Below are 23,269 nucleotides of genomic sequence, written 5' to 3' on the forward strand. Positions count from 1 at the left end.
ACAATATAATTACAAGCTTTTACTGTATGTATAGAAGTCAATTTCCACTGTCAGTAGATTTAGCTCACCTACTACATAAGGCACTCGATGGACAGCAAGACAAATAGGATAAAAAGACTGTCACTGAATACAGTTGTCATTAGTTGTAGAACACAGGCCAGTGTTTTTTTTTTCCAGAAGGAAAAAGAAACTCTAAGAGGCACTATAAATAAACAAATAATTAATTAATCAGATTTTTCTGGGTTTCAGGAACTTTCCCAAAATAATGCACAGCAGTAGTTCAGAGCAATTCAGAGAAATTGCGGTTTATGGCAGGGATTTAGAAGCAATGTACAGAAATGAGGTACCTATAGTAACTGCTTATGTAAGCACAAAACAAAATGGCACAATAGACCAGACTGTACAGGAGCAAGTCACAGATATACAAACACTAGACTCAATTTTACTTACTTTCTCTCCAGAGGTAGAAATAGTAACATCAGATATTAAAGTGCCAAGATCAGTAAGGACTCAAAACGGGTTCAGCTCACACCTCTTTGAAAAGGACCTAGGCATTAGTTTAAAATATATTTTTAAATCAGGTTGGTAATATATCACAATGGTGTTGGGACCGTGGCTTATCTTTGTGTCATAAGTACGACATTTTAAAGAATTAGCCGTACCCACAATATTTTTATATTGCCAAATGAAAATGTTGGGTAAAAAAATGTTAATAACATAATTTGGCAAAAGTCAGCATAAGGAAAGATTTTAGGGTCACAAAAGTAATTTTTACAGAGCAATAATGATTATTTTTTACCTTTACACACCACTTTTTAAAATTTGGTGGCACTATGACAAAGCCATATAACAAAAAAAACCTACTGTGAATTTCTTGACAACTTTCCAATTTTTGCAACCCTTTGAGAACTGTGTTCTTACCAACACTTTGAAGATTTTTAGTTCAAAAACAAAAAATGAAAATAAGAATTTTTGAAATCTGCCTCCAACGGTAATTTCACCTTCTTTCCCTTCATTTGTTCTCTCATTTCTTTAAGTTCCTGTCTGTATGCTTATATTTGTATGTTTATGCCAAAAATGACACTGCACATATCCTTGGACCAAATTAAATGCAATTAGGCCACACACACAAGTGGATATATTTCACTAATTGTTTAGGATTTAAATATTATAGAAATACAAACCGATCTTTCTGTACCAGTGCAAAGCTGTACATATAACATTATAATACACAAAAGCCATGAATATCCTGTAAATTATATCCTTATAAACGGTGAGTAGTGATGTCATCAGTTATAAACGGTGAGTAGTGATGTCATTTCTGTCACATGACTCACTAAAATTTGTGTATTATAATAAATAAAGTACCCCCAGTTGTAAAATATGAGGATATTAGAAGTTACCTCGGAGTTCCATGACCTGTATAAAAACACTCGGCCTTCGGCCTCGTGTTTTTATATGGTCATGAAACTCCTCGGTAACTAATAATATCCTTATATTTTACAAGAGGGGGTACTTTATTCACTATATAATGGTTCAGTCCTTTTTCTGGTTGAGTGGTGTTATTCAATGAAATCCCAAGAGATCCAGAGACTTTATCGGTTGGTTTGGTCAGAACATAATATCGAACTGGTCAATACGTTTGTGGGACAAGTATAGGCACTCTCACAGCCCCTATAATAATACAGGACGTTCATAGACATTATAGAGATGAGAAAACAGACCCTGTGAAAGAAACCTACCAACTATAACGTAGATTTCAGGGAATATAAAATATTATATGCATGAAATAAAGTATTAGTAGAAATACACCTATATATGACGAGGACCATCATTGAACAATAACAAATATGAGTCCATGTTTAAACTGTAAACACAAATTAACATTATTCATTATAAAAAAAGAGGACTTCTCAGGAGGTCTGAAAATTAAAAATGTAATTTCAATGTCCAATGGCTCACTTCATGTCGCTGGAAAGCAATTGCTGTGTTCACAACTCTTGCTTCATATTTTTCTGTCCATGTTGCGGTTTTTCTTCTTCTGGAGCTAGCCACTTATAATAAACCTTTACTGGGTCGATGTTCCAGTGCTTATGGAAGGAGACAGGTATTTGGTGAGCAAGATATTCTTTTGCATAATCTGTTGGCCGTGCCTAGGGTACAACAGATGTAAGAAAAAGGTCACCTTTGTAATTCATCATTTTCTTTGTGCACTTTGATGACATACTGATAATCATAAACGATATAAGTCCCAAGGCCTCTTCAAGTAAAAAATATTAATTTATTGTTATTCATATTAAAACAGTAGCTAGTACATACTACCCCACATACCCCACCTTACGCGTTTCGCACCCTCCGGCGCTTAGTCATAGGTGTATCTCAATGTAGTTGAATGCCTTTCTGAACTGGGACGAGTCCCTTGGGCCTGGCTGATTAACTATATGGACTCCCGATTTTGAATTGAAATACTGATAATCATAACCTATCAAATATCCAGGGCTCTTTAAAGTACCTGGTTCTTTAATGTCTCCTTATGATGTTTTTTTCCAGCAATTCAAATTAAATTATGCCTGTTCTTCTGAGTAGGCGTCACTTTGTATGTTTTTTTCTACAAATAGTCCAGACTCTGTGCATGCTTTATAATATCCTGTTCCTTTTGTGATTTTGACAACACAGCTGTCCATCTGCCCTGCATCTTCACAGTACTTTTTTACTCTTTACTCTTCACATGGCCAATCACATTCCAATGATGGTCAGAATCTTGGGGGTCAGTTATGAACCCATTAACCCAGAAGGCTTGTGGGAGAAAAACTTGTGATGTAAGCAGATCAGAGCCAGGCCAGTGCTGGCCAAATGACATTGGTGGCTGATGTTTGTCAGCATGAGGTGGGTGAGGAGCAGTTATAGCCCCCTCAATATCCAATCCCCGCTCTACATCAAATTTTTATCTTTTTCACTAAACCTTCCCCAACACTCCCTGATGGACTTACAGATGGACCCCATCTAGAGGTAGCTAGGCAGAAGAGGTATGTTCCCAGCACCCCCTTTCTGTTGCACCCAAAGCAGGTGCCTCTTCTGCCTTTCCCTTTATCTGTCTCTGCTTGTGCTCTAAGCAAAAGGTGTCCGCACCTCCATCTGACCAAGTCGCTGCCACTACTGCCTACCTTCATTTAGCACCCTCATGCAAAAGATTTTCTCCCCACTCTGCACTCCCATCCCTGGGACTAGCTATATCAGCTAGTTATAAAAGGCAGCAAAGGCATGTGAATAGGCCCCTAGTGCCTCCTTCCAGTTGCACCCTAGGTATGTGCCTCCGCACCCTACCTTTAGCTCTTGCCCTGAAGCAGATCTAAGATTGCACAAAATTATTTTGGAAAAAACTGGTCATAATGAATGCTTGATGAATCTTTTGGAAAGCAGTTTCTGGAGGCATAACCTTAGAGTCTGGAAAGAATTTGTGGTTTTGTGTCCTTTAATCAACTACTTTGCAGAGTAAGAAAAACTATTCTTTCCATACTTGATGTTACTCCAAAAGTTGATTTGTGCAGGACACAAATATATGCAATTGATTACCTAAAGTGAGAGATTTACATGAACAAGTAACAAATGACTTACAGATGTGACACTTAAGCATTTAAAACCACAAACTAATTTAACATCTTGGGAAAAATACTTTTATACAATTACGACTCCTTGTTCATGCATGAAGAACTCTGGTTACGGTCCTATTAAATGTTTCTACAGGAAAGGAAAGTGTTCCAGTTAATACACTGATGTTTTAGAGAATATATACTGTATAAGTGTAAATACAAAGTGATTTGACTACAAAGCTCATAAAAGAGGGATTGCTGAGGACGATGTGATGTGCTAAAAATGTTTTACCAACCCATGAAAACTTTGGAATTTTCACTATTGGGTTAGCACCTGTTTGCTCACATATCCAGTCCAGCCCTGTGTTGTTTGTGTGAGTCCAAGACACAATGTTCTCAGACTTTTATTTTATGACTAAACAAGCATTAGGAAATTAGATGAGTAATAAGAAATGTTATATTGAATGTATTATAATATATATATATATATATATATATATATATATATATATATATATATATATATATATATATATATATATATATATATATATATATATATATATATATATATATATATATATAAGGTCATTTGTCCTTTGAATGGTAACCCAGTTCTCAAAGGGCCTTCAGCCTTGCTGAATCTGTTAACATACAAATTTTACCACAGTAATAAGCCCTACAAATATGTGCTTAGGAAATGAAGGAACATCATAGGTTGTTACTCAATTCCAAACCATATGGAAAGAGATTCCAATATTTGTGAAATTGCTGTTTTTTCTCCTACAAAGAGCAGGTGAAAACAAAAATTGAGGGGAAAAAGGTAATAAAATGAAAAATATTTAAGTTTTGTCATTTGCACACAGTTTCACTGGAGAAAAATATTTGAATGTTAGGAAATATTTTGCCTTGGTGTATAGGCAGCTTTTGCCTTGTTTAAATGTGGGCTGTGGCAAAAATCACTGATAAACCCACCCACTTAAAATATGCACCCCAGGAGTCCCTTGCTGCGCTGCTTTCTGCATTCAGTAGTTTCCCTTGTGTTGCCCTTACCTGCAATTATATATATATATATATATATATATATATATATATATATATATATATATATATATATAATTCCCACATACACACACAGAGATTTACAGAGATTGTAATCATTCATATCAGTCCCTGACTCAATGGAGCTTATGGTCCTTATAATGAACCAAGTGCTTTGGTGTTGGTCTGGGCAATCAATCTCTTTTAAAGCTTTGATTTTGAAAATGTCTCTCCTTATAAATACTAATGACATGGGAGGGGGGGAGTCAAGCCCAGCTAGACCAGTATTTGGTCAGGAGACACTTATCCCAAGACATGCTACTACACAGGGAGGTGACAACCTATGAAAAAAATCAGACCATCAAATGGGGTGCACTGATAATTTTTCTTGCTTTTGTTTGTTTCTAACTATTCTGGCCAGATCATTTGCACCTCTTTTGTATTTATATATTTTACTTAGCCTTCCCTTTTTGTGTAAGAAGAGAACATACAAACTTCTTGCAAATAATGCTCACTGGCCAGGTTGAAATAAGACATGGAGGCCTATTTATCAATAGTCTTATTTTTGTGGTTTCAGAGGTTTTTAAAATGACAACTAAACTCAATTTCTCTAAGACCGCAAATGTCATACTCGAAGAAAAGTATTTTTCAAGTTGTCGCATAGTAACCGCGACTTTTTCATATTGTCACAAAAAATCTGCGTCAAAAACAAAGAAACCCTCTAAAACCACAAATCAGTTGTAAAAAGGGGCATATGCCATTGACTTCTACATGTTTTCGAACTAACTTAACTGAACTATTTTCAAACCTTGTTGCAGTTTTGTTGCATAATAAGTACTGAAAAAGTCATACTTTTCTTTCACTACGGCGTCAAAAATCCATATTCAAAGTGGCTTAATAAATCAGCCCCTTAGACAGTATTAATGCTAACCACTGTGGCACTGTGCCGCCCAATTACAATCTGGCCCCCACCTTTGACATCGTTTTTCTCCAAACTCCACGCAGTATAATGCTAGAGCTTCCCCCTAGGGTGCAAAATACTTGATGCACATAAACGGTGATGTGTACATGGCCCTAGCCAAGATTATTTGGGGTTTTGGTTGTCATAAAAATTCCATAGAATCAGAATTTAAGCTTTTTCTACATTGGAACTGGTTCCAGACAAAATAGAGAATTTACAAAGTATGGAGCAGTTCACTTTTTGGCAATAACATTAACAGCAACATTAACATTAATGTGCTGTAACCAAAAACATTTGACTTCCTATCACATCACACTCATCCAAACGGAAAACTTAAAAGTGCATGGCAGTTTTTCATACGGAGATTCCTGTCCTGCTCAGATCATTCAGGTGAAGAATATATAAGAACAGCAGACAAACATCAATGGAATAACATAAACAATTACTAATGTTGGAGAAACATAGGGGCAGATTTATGAAGGGTCGAAGTGAATTTGAGGGAATATTCTAAGTAAAAAAATTCGAAATTCTAAGTAATTTTTTGGATACTTCGCCAATCGAATAGGATACTACGACTTCGACTCGAAGTAAAATAGTTCAAATATTCGACCATTCTATAATCGAAGTACTGTCTCTTTAAAAAAAACTTCATCTTCAATACTTTGCCAAATTAAACCTGCCGAAGTGCTATGTTAGCCTATGGGGACCTTCTAGAGCAGTTTTCTACGTTTTTCTAAGTCGAAGAAAAATCGTTAGATCGATCGCTGAAATCCTTCGAATCGAATTCGATAAAAAAAAAAACTTTGACTTTGATATTCGAAGTCGAAATAATTCAATTTGATTGTCGAATTTCGAAGTATTTTCAACTTCGAGATTCGACCCTTGATAAATCTGCCCATGATGTATGTAAAAATTAAAATATTACTAACGGCGTTATTTATCAAAGTCTGAATTTATTTTCTGAAATAGACTCCGACCAAATGTGCACCGGTTATTTTCCCTTATTTATCAATACATTTTCCTGAAAAATTCCAGTGCAGGAAAAACTAGAAAAAAAAAATTGAAAATCGTACGAAAATTCGAATTGTACCATTTTTTCGTATTCTTGCATGAAAACCAGGAAATCTTCAGATTTTTGCACAAAACACAGCGCAGATAAGGATACTTTTACCATTGACTTGTATACATCCAGGTCTGAGATGCTGGATTTTCACATTAAGACTTTTTTCCATCCTCAGGTATAATAAAACACAACAAAATTCGTCACTCAAAAACAGGGGTGTAACTAAAGAGGAAGCAGACCCCAATTCATATACAGAGTCTTTATTCATATACAGTTTTGATAAATATGGGTAAAACTGTAGACATTGTGGGGGCCTGAAAAATAATATCTAAAAAAAAAAATCCCTGTAATATGTAGTTACGCCACTGGTCAAAAAAACTCGAACGTTTCAACTTTTTGCCATTCGAACTTTAATAGACAACCCCCTTATAGTCATCTTACAGTATATCGCCAAGAATGAGCTTTTTCCATGTTTTTCAATCTGGGGTTGTATACACAGTACTGGGTGAAATTTGGCCCTTCATTTTTTTACTAATCTACTAAAGAATGTTCATTTCTTTATCAAGCTTTAAAAATTAAAAGAAGCATGCAGTTATATCTGGATAAATAGGAAGCACTGATTCTAACTAAAGATTCCTCTTTCGTCTTCCCAATAGCATCTTACCTGGTGGAAAAGTGGACTGTGGGTGGGTGTAATTCCTAAGCTACTGAAGCACATTCCAAGTACCATATCATCAGGGGCATCGTTACTGTAGCATTGGCACTTGCTGTTCATAAGTTTCTTCACTGCTTCTTTGCTGAATACCATTCTGGGGAAATACAACAAAACAACATTTGCAGGAGAGAATAGTTTTATGCATAATTAAAATTATACCGTTTTTTCAGTTTTTAATATTTGATAAATCATTTTTGTTTTACAAGTTTGACTTGGTGAGGGATGCAGATACTGTTTCGGTTTTCCTTGCTTCTATTACGGCCTTTTATCTTGCTGAAATTACATTCCACCCTTCATTTTCAATGACAAATGAATTAACCGTGACATTTTTTTAGCACTAAAAAAAAGTCTTGAAATGTGTGTTTTGGAAACTTGAATTTGAATTTGCTATTTTTGCAGTAGAAATATTTTTTTTTATAAATCTGTCACTAGAGCTGCAGCATGTGTGGATAATATGGCTGTTACGTGCCATGTTTATTAGCATTCCAAATATATGTAGCCAAAACACGCATCTACACTGGCCCCTATAAGAATTGCCTGAAAATGTTCCCAATAGAATGCAATTTCCTTCATGTGTTTGCTTTACTAAAAAACAATATGGTGGACAAGAAACTTGAGTGAGGATTAATTAAGATAAGTGCTAAATTGTGCCAGTGCAGTTACCCAAAGCAACCAATCAGATATTAGCTTCCAATTCCTAACTGATAATAGACTATCAAAGCAAATTATCAAAACGGCTATTACTCGTACAATTTCCTTTTAATTAGCAAAGTGAAAAGAAGAAACGCCCCTGGTGCAGATACTTCAACAATATCATAGCACAGAAAGGACAGAGAACAATACTTGCAACCATTGCATTAAACATGTGGGTATGATCTTTTTAAAGGAACAGTTCAGTGTAATAATACAACTGGATAAATAGATAGATATTTCTAATATAGTGAGTTAGCAAAAAATGTAATGTATAAAGGCTGGAGTGACCAGATATCGAACATAATAGCCAGAACACTACTTCTTGCTTTGCAGCTCTCTAAGTCAACCACTTAAAGAGGGACCACATGGGACATAACTGTTCAGTAAGTTTGCTTTTGATATTTAGCATCCAGGTCAGCAACAAAAGCATGCACCATCCAGAATACATGTGTAGGGATGTGAAAATTTAGACACCCTTACCCTTTATTGACAGGCACATCCTTAGTGATATGGACGCCTAAGTGGGTCCTTATGGGGGCCATGCGCTTATGTAATCCATGCAGTTCTCACAGTGGATGCTAGATGGCACTGTGGCATAATATAAAAGGCTTGCAAACCATGAGGTCAGTGTCCATTGCTGCTGAACCTTTCTTCTGTTATGCCACAGAGGTTAGGGGTGGTGGAACTCAGCCTGATTATATTGAAGTGATAGTTATACCCTCTAATAGATCACTCTAGGAGTGATAGATAGGGTATGTAGTTGAGCAGCTCAAAGCTCCGACGAGGATATTAGAGGGATTAAGATCCCGAGTATTACTGACCCCATAGTAGGGCCTAAGTGTTAGACTCAGGGGAGTACGTAGTCTTCTGAGTTCCACCTAAGGTAATCCTGAAGATTGGGGAAATACGTTCCGACAAGCTGCCTAACTCTCTACGTGTATTCTTTACTGTGCAGAGAGTCATTCTATGTTTGGTACAGTGAGTATATCTTGTTATATTGGTTGATCTATGTGTTACTCTATGTTCCATACTCCATTGTGAACTCTGGTTTTGGTTAATAAACTCAATTTAAGGTTTAAGCAAAATAAAACTACTGGCGCCCAATCTCTTGTGCATTGCACACAATTATAGTTGCACTACACCCTGCCTCCACCCCGCTGCGAGGGCTTACCCCTGAGAAAAGAGTCTTATGGGTGGTATTAACCCACACAGAAGGTAGCTAAAACAGACTCCCATAAAGTCTGTTTAATATAGCACTACACATGCATTAAACTTTCTTTTACATGTACAAAGGTCTTTGATTACTCTTATCATCATATTAGCCATAGGGTTTGCTGATCCCATGCCCATTTTGTTTAAAACAGAATACTTATTATGCCTTTTACTTTTGTTACTTACTATGTAATACTGCACATGTAGCACAGTTAATAAAACACATGGGGGCAGATTTACTAAAGGGCGAAGTGGCCATCGCTAGCGAAAATTCTTCAGAAATCCCATCCATCTATAGATTGCTAATTTACTAAGAAGCATAGAAGACAATTCACTAGCCAAAGGGACCATCGCTAGATCATTTCAGCGCCCTTTCGCCAGGCAAATTTTCGTTACTCCGCAAATTCAAGTGTGAATTTTACAGAATTACCTCTTTCACCAGAGTTTCCTTCACTAGCTTAGACCTGGCGAACTGATAAGATGAAGCTACATCCTCCTCAATCTTATGTCAGTGACATCATATCCTTTATGCCAAAAAGTTATTAAAATGATTAATAAAAACTGGCGTTTTTTTTTTCAAAGGATTGTCTTTAAAAGTTATAACTATTACAAACATTTGTTTTACCATTTGAGGGGCATGCCACATTTGATTTAGGGTGGGCTCATGTCTAGGGCATTAGAGGATCTCTTTTGTCTTTATTTTGCTTCCTTGGACATTTGTAATAATTAGTGGCCACTTCAAGCATTTGTACCAACATCTCTAATAAAGATGTCCATACGACCTATATGTACCCACCCTATGCAAATTGAAGTAAGTGTAAGTGTACTAACGAAGTTTTGCTAAACAGAAATGAATGTTAGTGAAAGTTCACGATGACGAATTAACGATAAGGAAACTTCGCCATTGTTTGGCTGCTGAGACTAAACTTCGCATTTTAGTGAATTAGCGTAGTGGTAGCGAATTTGCGCCTGGCGAATTGGCGTGAAGTGTGGCGAAGCATTCACAGGCAAAAATCCGCCCTTTAGTAAATTTTTTTTTTTCATTTGGTGACACATATAACTGTCTAACGAAGCTCGCATTTATGGGGGAATCTCGGGAACTACTGTTTGTTTTGTGACAGTGAGGGCACACAGGCAGATTTGGGGAGATTAAGTGGCCTGGCGAAAGTTTCTTCGTGAGGCACCTTCGGAAATCGAAGTGCAGCGAGTGCTGTTGCGCTGGCGTTTTCTCATTATAGCAGGCAGAAGGCAGGCAGTTCGGGGAGGTTATCGCCCGAAAAAGAGGCGATTAGTCGCCAGGCGACTAAATCTCCACCAATCTGCCCGTGTGCCCCTGCTCTGAACCTAGTCTTGATTCAAGAAATAATCAAATGTAACTGTGATCTTGGAGAAGCTGAAGTGACCCCAGTAGTTGTGCCTGTATAAAAAGCACATCATTAATACATGAGAGTTACACTAGAGGCCTCAAAAAAAGGCAGGTATGATATTTCAAAAACAGCTGAAATAATCTAAATGTTCTATGTTCTTTTGGAGTATTTGCCACAAAGTAATCAACTAAATGTTTTGGAACTCATGTAGAGTCAAAAATCATGAAAGAGCCTTGCGCAGGTGGCATTTATTCACTCACTTATTCAAAGCATGAGGCTGAATTCTTTCCTGAGGATTCGAAACAGATTTGGCAACATGAAACAAGCTGGTTTTACAGTCTTTTATAGAGGAGCTTAAGGGCTCTCACTGACGAGCGTTTTTACCTGCGCTCCCCTGTGTTCCGTTTTTCTGCGTTCAGTCGCAGGGGAGCGCAGGAATAGACGCATTACATTTTTTCCAATGGGGCTGTACTCACACAGGCGCGTGTAGGCGCCGAACGCAGGAAAAATGCAGCATGTTGTGTCTCAACCTGTGTTCGGCGCCTACACGCGACTGTGTGAGTACAGCCCCATTGGAAAAAATGTAATGCGTCTATTCCTGCGCTCCCCTGCGACTAAACGCAGAGGAGCGCAGGTAAAAATGCTCGTCAGTAAGAGCCCTTAAAGTCATTTATTTTATTGCTATTTTGATTGCAGTTGGCAGTTGTATCTGTTAAAGGGGAACTATCGCGAAAATGAAAATGTAATATTAGCTTCATCAAACTAAAATAAGATACTTTGTAAATACAATCAGTTAAACATTCTGTACCGTTTCTGAAATTATCAAGTTTATCTTCACTATCCCTCTCTCAGCATCTGTTTCTCTTTATTCTGTCTTCATGTAGCAGTTGGGTGTCAGATAGTGATTGACAGTTAGATACAAAAGGGGAATCTAATTAAAGAGAAAAACAATTCCCACCAATAAGAATAAAAATCCACATCTCGCAATGTAATATTGTTCCTTAAACTGTTATTGCATTGCGAATTTTAATTGCGAAGTTTTTTCAGTAAGAAGTTTTATTATATTTATTGTGCATTGGCGCAAACTATAAAATTCGCAAACGGTTTTCTACTGTCGGAAGTTGTCGCTAAACAGTTTCCGGGTACGCAAAATCTATATTAAATTCGTGCAAAGCAAAATTTGTTTGCGCAAAGGCATAACCTTCCGCATTGCGAATAGTTCTTCCGTTACCGACTTTTATTACATTCCCCCGCAAATGTCTTATAGGGGGGCTCCTTTTGCCTAGAAGATTTATTAGAGCTCACTCTATTAAAATCACCAGACATCATGCCTCTCTATATGCAAAATTTGTGCAAAAGTCGGTTGTTTTTTTAGATTTTGTTTGTACTGGAATCAGTTATTTGAGTGATCTCTAATTCATCTGCTAGGAAAGGAGCCCCCCTATAAGATATATTGGATGTAACTGTCAATAAATATCTGACACCCAACTGCTGCATGAAGACAGAATGAAGAGAAACAGATGATGAGAGAGGAATAGTGAACATAAAATTAATTATTTCTGAAATGATGCAGAATTTTTAAATGATTGTATTTAGTAAGTTTCTTATTTCAGTAAAATGAAGCATATACAACATTTTTATTTTCGCGATAGTTCCCCATTCCCCATTAAATTGGTTATATATATATGGGACTAGCCTAGTAAATGTTTTAAATCTCTGGGCTCTGATTTGCAGGATGATCCATCTGCAAGAGAATTCCAGAATATAAACTATTCTACAGAATATAGGAAAGTTACTAAGACGCACCAGGACTGGACAAACAGCAGGAGTTTATTTGCCTGTTAAGTAATCATGGGGTGTAGCTTATTTCTGGTACTAAAAGTAGGTTCATCTTTGCCCTGGGGAAGACAAACAAAAATCAGATACGTTTTAATTCTGAGGCAATTCCTACACTGCACAGCGAAGATAACAAAAATGTATTTTATATAGCAGAGCAAAAGAAAATGCAGCTGAGAGAACCTGAGAAGGACAGCACAGAATGGAAAATAGAAGGGAATAGTGGGCTACATTAGGAAGGGGAAAGTGAAATAATTAAAAAAAAAAATTTGGGAAGAAGTTAAGAAATAAAAATTGAGTAATTGTCGTGTATGGTGTTAATGCACTGCTTTAAGCCTGTAATCAAATTCTGCAATTATCTTATTGGTATGCAGCTAGATAATGCAATAGTCTAAAATCATTTTATCATAATTGATTTTTCTGGTATGTCTGGGCAGTGGCGTAACTATAGAGGAATCAGACCCCACAGTTGCAGGGGGGCCTGGGGAACAGGGAGGGCCAGATTGTGGGGTCTGCTTCCTCTATAGCTAATTTAAAAAAAACCTCCTCCCCAGCTGCTCTCTTACCTGCGGCGAGGAAGGGGGACGCAAGTCGGGCAGGAGTGGGGTTGTGGAGTGGGCAGAGGGGGGATGTGGGTGTGAGGATGGGGATTGGAGTGCGCTGGGCCCCTCTGCAGACTTTTTTGCTGGGGGCCTGGTGCACTCTAGTTCTGTGACTGGGTAATGCATATTATGGGTAAAGACAGTGTCACATTGGGGACAGCATGTGGGAAAGAAAGCACAGTGCTACACGCAGCCCTTAGGCCACATATTTTGTTGAGACTGCCGCCATTTGCACCAGCCACTGCCTGCTCTTAATACGCATTCTGCAGCACCGCCACTTTGCATTTGGCTCAGCTCTCCCACTGTCTCATTGTCACAGGCAGCACAGCATTACGCAGTAGCCAAAGGGCCCCATTTTATGATATTCTCTGTGCTGCCTCAGAGATCACCTGACCATAAATACTGCAGCTCTAACTGTAACAGGAAGTGTGGAAGCAAAATACACAACTCTGTCTGTTAATTGGCTCATGTGACCTAACATGTATGGTTTGTTTGTATGCACTGTGAATTGTACGATCCCGGGGGCAGCCCTTATATCTTAATATGGCAATTTTCTATTTATGATTACCCAATGGCACATACTATTCAAAAAGTATTTTATTATGAAAATGGTTTATTTAGATGAAGCAGGGTTGTACATATGAGCTGTTATGCATTATATTTTTTATAGAGATCTACATTATTCAGGGGTTATAGTTTTCCTTTAAGTTAGCCTTAATGGGAAAATGAGACAGTAGGGAGTCAAAAAAGAAATTACCCTAGCACACCCTGGCCTTCCTAATCAGAACGAATCCCAGGTGCTCAGTGAAGGAGGCGTTTGGCAACCTCAAAATCCACATGAAAAGCAAGAAAACACTGGCACAGCATGGGTTACTTCTAGCAGGGAAACCCCTTGCTCATTTATTTATTTATTGCAGATGCAACGTTTCGGGGCGTAACCCCTTTGTCAAGCATACCGGATGTTTAATGAACAGAGTATTTAAAGGATTACAAATTAAGCTCTAATTGGCAAACATGATTACTTTCAAAACTTGAAAAGTTTAAAAAAAGATTGAAAAAAAGTGAAAAAAAAGACCATAATTTAGAGGTGAGTAATATCAGCCAACGAAAAAAATATTCCATCAAACAAAATAAATTGTCCAAAGTTGTGAAATGTCCTTCAATAAAAATTGTGAAATGTCCTTCAATAAAAGTGAAGTGTCCGTGTGATGATACATGATTATTTCAAATTACCCCAGCTAGCATTAGAAAAATAAACTTGGCTTAAGTTTAAATGAGACAGTCCCCATAGACCTTTCGGAACGACTCTGTAGTGAAAATACTAGAATTGTTGTACCCCTCCCTCTTTTTTCTACATATCTTTTTTTTTATATGAATAAAACTGAAAACAGTCAAAAAAAATCCATTGTGTTGGTTTTTGATTCTACAGTTTCAGGTTCCTCTTTGATGTACACTACACAGCATGTAGCCAGAAACCACCCGGTGTGGAACTGATCAAAGAGAAACCTAGAACCAAGATCAAAGACATATGGCACGGACAGAGTTCACGCACCACAACCTTAAACGTACATCTGAAAATCCTTTGTGCCCATCCAAAGCATTAACATCCAATAAGTGTCAGCTGCCAGCAGGAGTCAAAAAGCATTTGCTGCAGGATCCTTTGGTATAAACGCAAACTGAGTTATAATTGTTTCTCCAAGGTTTTAAATCTGAAATGGCGGCACCCCTTCAGCTTGTGGAGTGGGCTTTAAGCACTCTGTAACTATATCCAATATACCAGCTCTGCAGAAAAACAAAGATCATAGTTATATATTACTGAAAGCAAAAAATGATGGCTACACATAAAGCCATATGGACCAGGAACATCCCATATGTTTGCAAGCAAACTTTTTTGGAGTTAATTCCAACATTAATCTACTTGTCTGATGAACAAACATCATGTTAATTATATAACCAGGCTCTAAATTGCCAAATTCCAAAACTACTAAGAAAGAAATATTTCTATGTTAATACAGAGCCTTTAAAGGGAAAGGAGGCAAGCTTAATGAGTTTGTTGCCCTTCTTGCTCCCCAATGAATAATTCTCCATAGTATAATACAGATATAGGATCCGTTATCCTGAAACCCGTTATCCAGAAAGCTCTGAATTACGGGAAGGTCGTCTCCCACAGACTCCATTTAATCTAAATTAAAATTTTGAAAAACTATTTTTTTCTCTGTAATAATAAAACAGAACCTTGTACTTGACCCAAACTAAGATTTAATTAATCCTTATTGGAGGCAAAACCAGCCTATTAGGTATATTTAACATTTAAGTGATTTTCCTGTAGACTTAAGGTAAGGAGATCTAAATTACTGAAAGATCCATTATCCAGAAAACCCCTGGTCCGGAGCATTCTGGATAAGATGTCCCATACCTGTATTTGTAAACTTTTGATGACCTAAGGGAAACATCATCCTGATGAAGGGAGGGTGTGCACCCCCGAAACGTTGATACTGTGGTTACACTAATACGGTAAATGGGGTAAGCTCCCGACTGCATAAAGAATGTGTGTGTGCGGATCCATTAGCCCAGTTTGCTGTTGGTAAGGGACCTTGCCGGCTCCATGGAAGGCCAGCACCACCAGTGCAGTGGAAGTGAACTACAGGTGTGCGGTAATTATTACATATTATTCTAAGGGAAACAAACACATGTTGAATTGTCTACAGCAGATCATAAAGCGGGTTGACTTTAAGACAAAAACCTGTAGTTAGATAAAAATGACTGCATTTGCATGTCAAATAGCAGAACTTGAAAAAAACATTCTATTTCTTCAAATAAACATCAGAGAAGGGAGAGATCTGTTCCTGATTCCAAAACAGCTATCAGACCAGTAGCAGGAATAACATAATGCTAATATTATCATTATTTATATCGCGGCAGCAATGAGCATTACTAGATTAAAAATGAATGTCTCAATTTAATTTTCATTTCTTTTAATGAATCAATGGCGGATTCTAACAAGCCACGAAAACCTTTCTTATAACAATCGATTGCATCTGCCGATACAACCATTTAGTGTAGAAGAATTTGTTCTGTCATCTAATAGCATACAGTGAAATGATGCTAGAAAGCAAACATCGAGACTGGCTAGAACTGTGCTAGATGTTTTGTATGTTATTACATTTATTTGCGTACATTTCGTCACCAGTCACTTTCTACTCTGCACAACTGGACTTGCCATAAATATAGCACAGCAGTGGCGTAACTAGAGTGTGCAGTCCCCCTTGCAAAAAAAATATTCATAAGGGCCTGGCGCACTCCGATTCCATCATCACATCCACTTCCTGCCCCGCCTCTGTCCCTACCCACATCCTGCTTCAACTCCGCCCACTTCCACCAGACTTGTTTCCCCTTTCCTCGCCAGTAAGAGAGAGAGGCTGGGAAGGATAGGGTTTTTTTAGTAGCCATAGAGGAAGCAGACCCCACAATCTGGGTCCCCCTGCGACTGCGGGGTCTGCCTCCTCTATAGTTAAGTCACTGTAGCGCAGTTACAATTATCTCATGAAACCGTAGTTGGAAGGCTTCAAACTGGATATTCCAGCCATCTGCCTAGCACAGAGTTGTGTTACTCTATGTTAAAACATAAAAAATGGGCTGAATCTTCTGTGACTGTAAGAAAATGTAATTTACTGGAAAGAAAAATAGACTGAAAAGTGAAGAACTCCGCTAATTATCTGGAGGTGTAGAAATAAACAATTGCAAATCAGTTATATGGAATATCAGTGAGAGGATAAATATAAAGTATTGTATGACTTTTAAAATATTATCTTTGGTTTTTTTGAACATTTTTATTTTAGACTATTTTTCCACATTTTTATACAAATATGAAAATTTTCTTAATAAATCAAACTAAGGATAATTTTAATAGAAAAGGAATGATAAGTTACACAAGTATAGGAATTGACTGATGATACAAGGAGGCCGCGTTTAAAAATCACCGATACAATAATTGGCAAGCAAGAAAAAATAATTTGATTGCGCAATAATAAGATAGAATATAAAGAGAATAATAGTAAGAATAAATAAGTTAGTAGTAATAATGTGTGGTGATAATGGGTAAATATGAAAATAAATGGAAAGCTTTAGAGCTTAGAATTTAAATAAGAAATCTCTATGATAAGGCTAGACTTTGTGGGGTGTGGATGCTTTTTGGTATTACACGAGGAAGAGGTGATAAGTATGTATTCTGAAATAAAACTTCAACACAGTTTTATATCCTGTAGGGATGCACATAATCCAGGATTCGGTTCGGGATTCGGCCAGGATTCGGCCTTTTTCAGCAGGATTCAGATTCGGCCGAATCCTTCTGCCCGGCCGAACCGAATCCTAATTTGCATATGCAAATTAGGGGCGGGGAGGGAAATCTCGTGACTTTTTGTCACAAAACAAGGAAGTAAAAGAAAATTTCCTTTCCAACCATTAATTTGCATATGCAAATTAGGGTTCGGATTCGGTTCGGTATTTGGCCGAATCTTTAGTGAAGGATTCGGGGGTTCGGCCGAATCCAAAATAGTGGATTCGGTGCATCCCTAATATCCTGATATGTGTCTTAACAAAGAATCGTATCAAACTGGTATATACAGCATATAACTACAGGTATGGGATCCCCTATCCAGAAACCCTTTATCCAGAAAGTTCTGAATTGCAGGAACACTACTACTGTTTATATAAATAAGCTGCTGTGTAACAATGGGGGCAGCCATTCAAATAAGAAAAGGCTCAGGTTACACAGCAGATAAGATCTGTAGAAACATAGTAACATAGTAAGTTAAGTTGAAAAAAGACACACGTCCATCAAGTTCAACCTTTTAACTTTTTTAACCTGCCTAACTGCCAGTTGATCCAGAGGAAGGCAAAAACCCATTTGAAGCCTCTCCATTTTGCCTCAGAGGGGGGAAAAATTCCTTTCTGACTCCAAAATGGCAATCGGACCAGTCCCTGGATCAACTTGTACTATGAGCTATCTCCCATAACCCTGTATTCCATCACTTGCTAAACACCATCCAACCTCTTCTTAAAGCTATCTAATGTATCAGCCTGTACCACTGATTAAGGCCTTATTTGAAACTAATTGTTACAAACTCTGTTCTAAGAATACTGCACATTATTTTAATGTGCTTTCAGTGCTATTTAGTTAATATTGATTACAACTGATATTATTTACTCTTGCTTTAAAGTTGCCCAAAATGATATGCCCATGTGCAAGAGGTAGTAAAAAACAGATAAGAACCACCGTAGCAGTTTTTAATACAACAACAGAACAATCTGCAGTAAGAACATTTGGTCAGTGCACAAAGAACAAAATCATTTATAAAGTGAAATTGGCAGCCTATGAAAGGAGCATCAATGGTACAGCATTTACTCAAAGAAAAAATATGAATTCCATCTCAGTACCAAGTATAGGTCCATAATCAAATTACCCAGCCCAGTTATTGTACAATCCCAATAGAAAAGGTTACACCTTTTATTTTTATAATCTTTGAATGAATCATATTCCGCAGATACAAAATGAAAGAGAGATGGGCACTCACAGGAAATTGATTCGATTCCTTTGTTCCTTTGCTAGCTGCCGCTATATAATACCAGTATATGGTTTCCAATTACAGGAACCCTATCCATTCTCTATACTTATCTTATTTTACTAGCTATTTGAAACACACCCTCATTTCTTTATAGTGCTATCTGTCTGAAGAAAAAAGCCATGAACGACCTCTCCCCTTCTGCCTTTCTCACACTCCTTTTATCATGTATTATCTTCTAATCTCATACCTAATTTTGAGGTTTTTCCTCCACTCATCCCTCTGTCCTATTCTTCTTCTCCATTCTTCTACTATCAATCTTATCTTCTATTTAATTCCTTTCCCACTCAAGTTATTTATGTTGCCTTTACAGTATGTCCTATAATAATATTTGCTAGCAACTCACCCAGTCACTAAAACTACACATTCCTGTCCCTTAAAAAAACAAGGTACATAACTACATAAGTTGCTGATGTGGCTCCATCAAGCCTTTCTGGTCCCTAATAAACATGATACATATCCTTGGGTGTTTTGAAATATTCATGAATGCAGGAGAAATAAACATCTTTGTACATCCCACTCCCAATATGCATTATGCAAACTTCAAGGTAGGCACCCAATTTCATACAACTCAGGGTTCAGATCACTGTGGTAGGTGATCAAAAAAAGTTGAGAAAATTGAAAATAACGCAGAAGTTGTGACGGGACCGAGCCAGGTCGCTGGAAAAGAGGGAAGAGCCGCCAACAGAAAAAGAACTAAGAAGCCTGTCCACCCATGAGGAAGAAGGCTACCTGCTGAAAGGTAAATTCCACTGAACCTGGCCACCAATGTATTTTTGTTTTACTTGTGGGTGCCCTGACCACCAATGTTTCTTTTGAATGGGTGAGGGGACCCTGGAACCAATGTGTGGGGGGCCCTGACACCATTTTTTTTACTTGAAGGGGGACCTGACCACCTATGATTTTCTTTTAACTTGTAGGGGGGCCTGACCAGCAATAGTTTTTATAACTTATAGGGAGGACCTCTGCCACCAATAGGTTTTAGAACTTATGTCTGTGTAGCAGGGATGTGCGTGCCGGGCCGGCCTGATATCTGCAGGACCCGTGGGTTGGGCAGGTTCGGGCCGACCTCACACTCCTCCTGCTCTCCCCGCCACCTTGCACTGCCGGCTTCTTCTTTTATTGAAGCTGCGCCTGCTCGCCCCACCCCTTTTCTGACATCATCGGTGGGGCGGGTCTATAAAAGGAAGCAGGTAGGCGGGCGCGAGTGTGAGGGAGGGTGGGCTTCAGGTGGGAAAAACCCTTGATATCTTCAAAGGAGTGTCCCCTGTCTTTAAGGTGTAGAAAGACAGCTGAGTTTTGCCCTGTTGAGTTCACCCTCCTATGCTGAGCCATTCGCTTGGTGAGCAGCTGTTTTGTCTCCCCAATGTATAGATCTGTGCATTTCTCACTACACTGGACTCTGTATACCACATTGCTTTGTTTTTCTTTTGGCATCCATTGATGCAACTCTCACAATTAACACCTGTTTCTAGGAGTTGCATGAGGAGTTGCATAATCCTATCACAGTAACTACACAGACTCAACACCTCTGTGAATTTTCCGATGTCACCTCTTTGAAGAATTACAATGTGCCGTTGTGATTGGATTAGTGGAAATTTTATATGCCGATCAGTTGAACTGAAGAAGCTGCTCGGATGAGTAGTAAAACGTCTTTAATGATTACACAGCAAGTCCAGTTGTTTTTAGATTTACCTATACTAGATATACCATGACCTGGATGAATGAAAATCTTCATAGTCATTCTGTAGCATGCTTCTTATCAAAACCAGTTACATAATTATATATGGTAGTTATGATATGGATTTGGTGATGGAGTTGGAGAACCTGTGCAAGGCTTAAAATGGCTTGCTTCTATTTTCACATTAAATATATCGCTTGTGATGAATTACAGAACGATTACTAAAGTTAATAGTTTGCTTACTTTGAGTAGTAGAAATATGGAAAAACTGGCATCGACATTTTTCTAAAAAGTACTTATTATTTATTTTTTATATACCTACTGTATATGCACAGTGGCAGTCCTGAAGTTTCTCTGAATGCAATGTTTCACCTTAAGCTACAGCACGCAAGCACCACGAAAACATGTCACTTGGCAGCAGTTAAACTTTGCTTCCTTTAAATACAAGCATTTCCAAGTTCTATGCCTCCCAAAGGCTCTCCTTCTATTTGCAATCACTACAAAGTAAATCTAATTAAATAGGCAGCTGTCTGATGCCTCTAAGATTCCAAATTATCCAGTAAATCAACCTTGAGAATATTAAGTGGAAGCAAATTCAAAGATTTATAATTAAATAACAGTGTATTAATCACTTACCCCCCTCCACCAGTAATGTAATTGTATCCCCCTGCTTGTAATCCATAACCATAGCGCTCTCCTAAAAAGACGGCTTTGTGTGGATTATAGCAACTAAGAAGCTTCTGTAGTCTTGGGAGGCTGCAACAGGAATAGCGTAAAAGCTTCATTCAAAATGATCAGAAAAGACAAAATAATGCCACCTGAAAACAAACATTCACGTAAAGTTTATGCATTCAGATGTATAGTATTTGTTAAGGGGTTACATGAAACTAGAATATGTTTATAATGTATAGGTACACACTACAGCTTGATGTTTTTGTAGTCAATGGCTCTTCCCAAACATTATGGCTCATGTTTGCTAAAGTGTCACCATAGTTCATCCTCAATCCGCAAGGTTTATATTTTACAACACATCTCATTTTTACTAATATTGTAATCAGTATGGGACCTGTTATCCAGAATGTTTGGGACTTTGGGGTTTTCTGGATATCGGATCTTTCCGGAATTTGGGTCTTCATGCCTTAAGTCTACTAGAAATCATTTAAACATTAAATAAACCCAATAGGCTGGTTTTGCTTCCAATAAGGATTAATTATATCTTAGTTTGGCTCAAGTACAAGCTACTGTTTTATTATTACAGAGAAAAAGGAAATCATTTTTAAAAATTTGGATTATTTGGATAAAATGGAGTCTATGGGAGACAGTCCTTCCGTAATTCGGAGCTTTCTGGATATGGGGTTTCCGGATAAGGGATCCTATACCTGTACAATAAAAATGTGGTGACGTTTCTCCTGGTGTAAATGAAAATATGCCAGTATAGCTTCCCATACAATTTCCCCTCTAGATCATTTACCCCATGCAGTGGAGAAAGTACTCTAGAGAATTTTCGGCATGAAGAAATGACGTATGTGGAAAATTAGCATGATGGGGGTGATATAGATAATGAGTTTCAAAAATACATGTTCTGTCTTTATAATAGTAGTTTGCCTGCCTGAACCTGTTGAAAATCCCCTTGGCAAAAAAAAATGTTCTTGTCCTCTTAGTTAACTGGAGAATATTCTCTGGCGAAAAAATACACCTAGAGCAGAGATGAGAGTTTTCATCATTTTTAGAAATTAAAGGGGACCTGTCACCCTAAGAAATAATTCCAAACTATACTCTATCATGTTAGTTGAGCAAAATAAAATTTACTTACACTATATTTATTATTTAAATTTTGTTTCCTTTAGTCTTGGAATAACACAATCAGAGCACACAGGCAGGAGCCATTTTGTGGACACTGTTATTTAGACAAATGTTGTATCACCCCAAAATATTGTGTATGCACCAGAATGGGGGACCTAATGCCCATGCGCAGTGCCCTACACAATTATAGAGTGTGAGGAGGGAAGTGCTGAAAGTGAAAGTAATATGCCTCAGACATAGAGGCGGTGCAGGCAATATATGATTGACAGCTCAGATATTTAAACACCTTAAAACAGGTATGGATGTTTTCCTGAAAAAAATAATTTATGTTCCATGTTTAATTTGCAAAGGACTTTCATTATGCAGCTTTTTATGTATAGGAGGCAGGTCCCCTTTAACTTGTATTCTCCTTCCAGTAAACTGGCAAATTTCCACTTTCACCCTTGCCCCCTATAGCCCGAAGTGAATTGGAGGGAATTTTCAAAGTAAAAAGTAATTTTTTTGGATACGTCGACCATCGAATAGGATACTACAACTTTGAATTCGATTCAAAGTAAAAACGTTTGAATATTCGACCATTCAATAATCGAAGTACTGTACTGTCTCTTTAAAAAAAAACTGACTTCAATACTTCGCCACATTAAATCTACTGAAGTGCCATGTTAGCCTATGGGGACCTTCTAGAGCATTTTTCTAAGTTTTTGGAAGTCATTCGATCAATGGATGAAATTTTACTTCGACCATATTCGATGTAAAAAAACTTCGACTTCGATATTCAGAGTCGAAGTATTCCAATTCGATGGTCAAATTTCGAAGCTTTTTCTACTTCGAAATTCGACCCTTGATAAATCTGCCCCTGTATCAACACCTTTAGGATCCATGGCCTATATGGAAATCCTCTATCATGTCTAATGTCCTGATACAGTATGTAAAGGGAACATTACTTCTAATCCGTCCAGTGGATAAGGTTAACAATCCTACGGAGATGATTAATATAAAGTATATATTCTTTTCACTAGATTTTACATTTAATGGATATTTGATATTTCAATGGTTATAATAATGTGTGCAGACCTTTTTCATA

The 23,269-nt window shown here is 37.6% G+C and overlaps 1 protein-coding gene across 2 annotated transcripts in view; it reads right to left on the bottom strand.

Moving 5' to 3' along the window:
• Nucleotides 1–1,861: 1,861 nt before the first annotated feature.
• The window catches only part of LOC108709947 (beta-1,3-glucosyltransferase), a 204,796-nt gene continuing 183,388 nt past the window's right edge, over nucleotides 1,862–23,269 (bottom strand). The window contains exons 13-15 of one of the 2 annotated variants that reach the window (XM_018250250.2): nucleotides 21,019–21,138; nucleotides 7,320–7,464; nucleotides 1,862–2,153 (exon numbers count right to left, since the gene is read on the bottom strand). In XM_018250250.2, the coding sequence (XP_018105739.1) occupies nucleotides 1,992–2,153; nucleotides 7,320–7,464; nucleotides 21,019–21,138 (427 nt within the window). In that variant the 3' untranslated portion in view covers nucleotides 1,862–1,991. The remainder of the gene's footprint in view (nucleotides 2,154–7,319; nucleotides 7,465–21,018; nucleotides 21,139–23,269) is intronic. The other variant, XM_018250251.2, reaches the window with a different exon arrangement.

This window comes from Xenopus laevis, chromosome 2S (assembly GCF_017654675.1).
Source record: "Xenopus laevis strain J_2021 chromosome 2S, Xenopus_laevis_v10.1, whole genome shotgun sequence".
In the NCBI taxonomy this organism is placed as follows: domain Eukaryota; kingdom Metazoa; phylum Chordata; class Amphibia; order Anura; family Pipidae; genus Xenopus; species Xenopus laevis.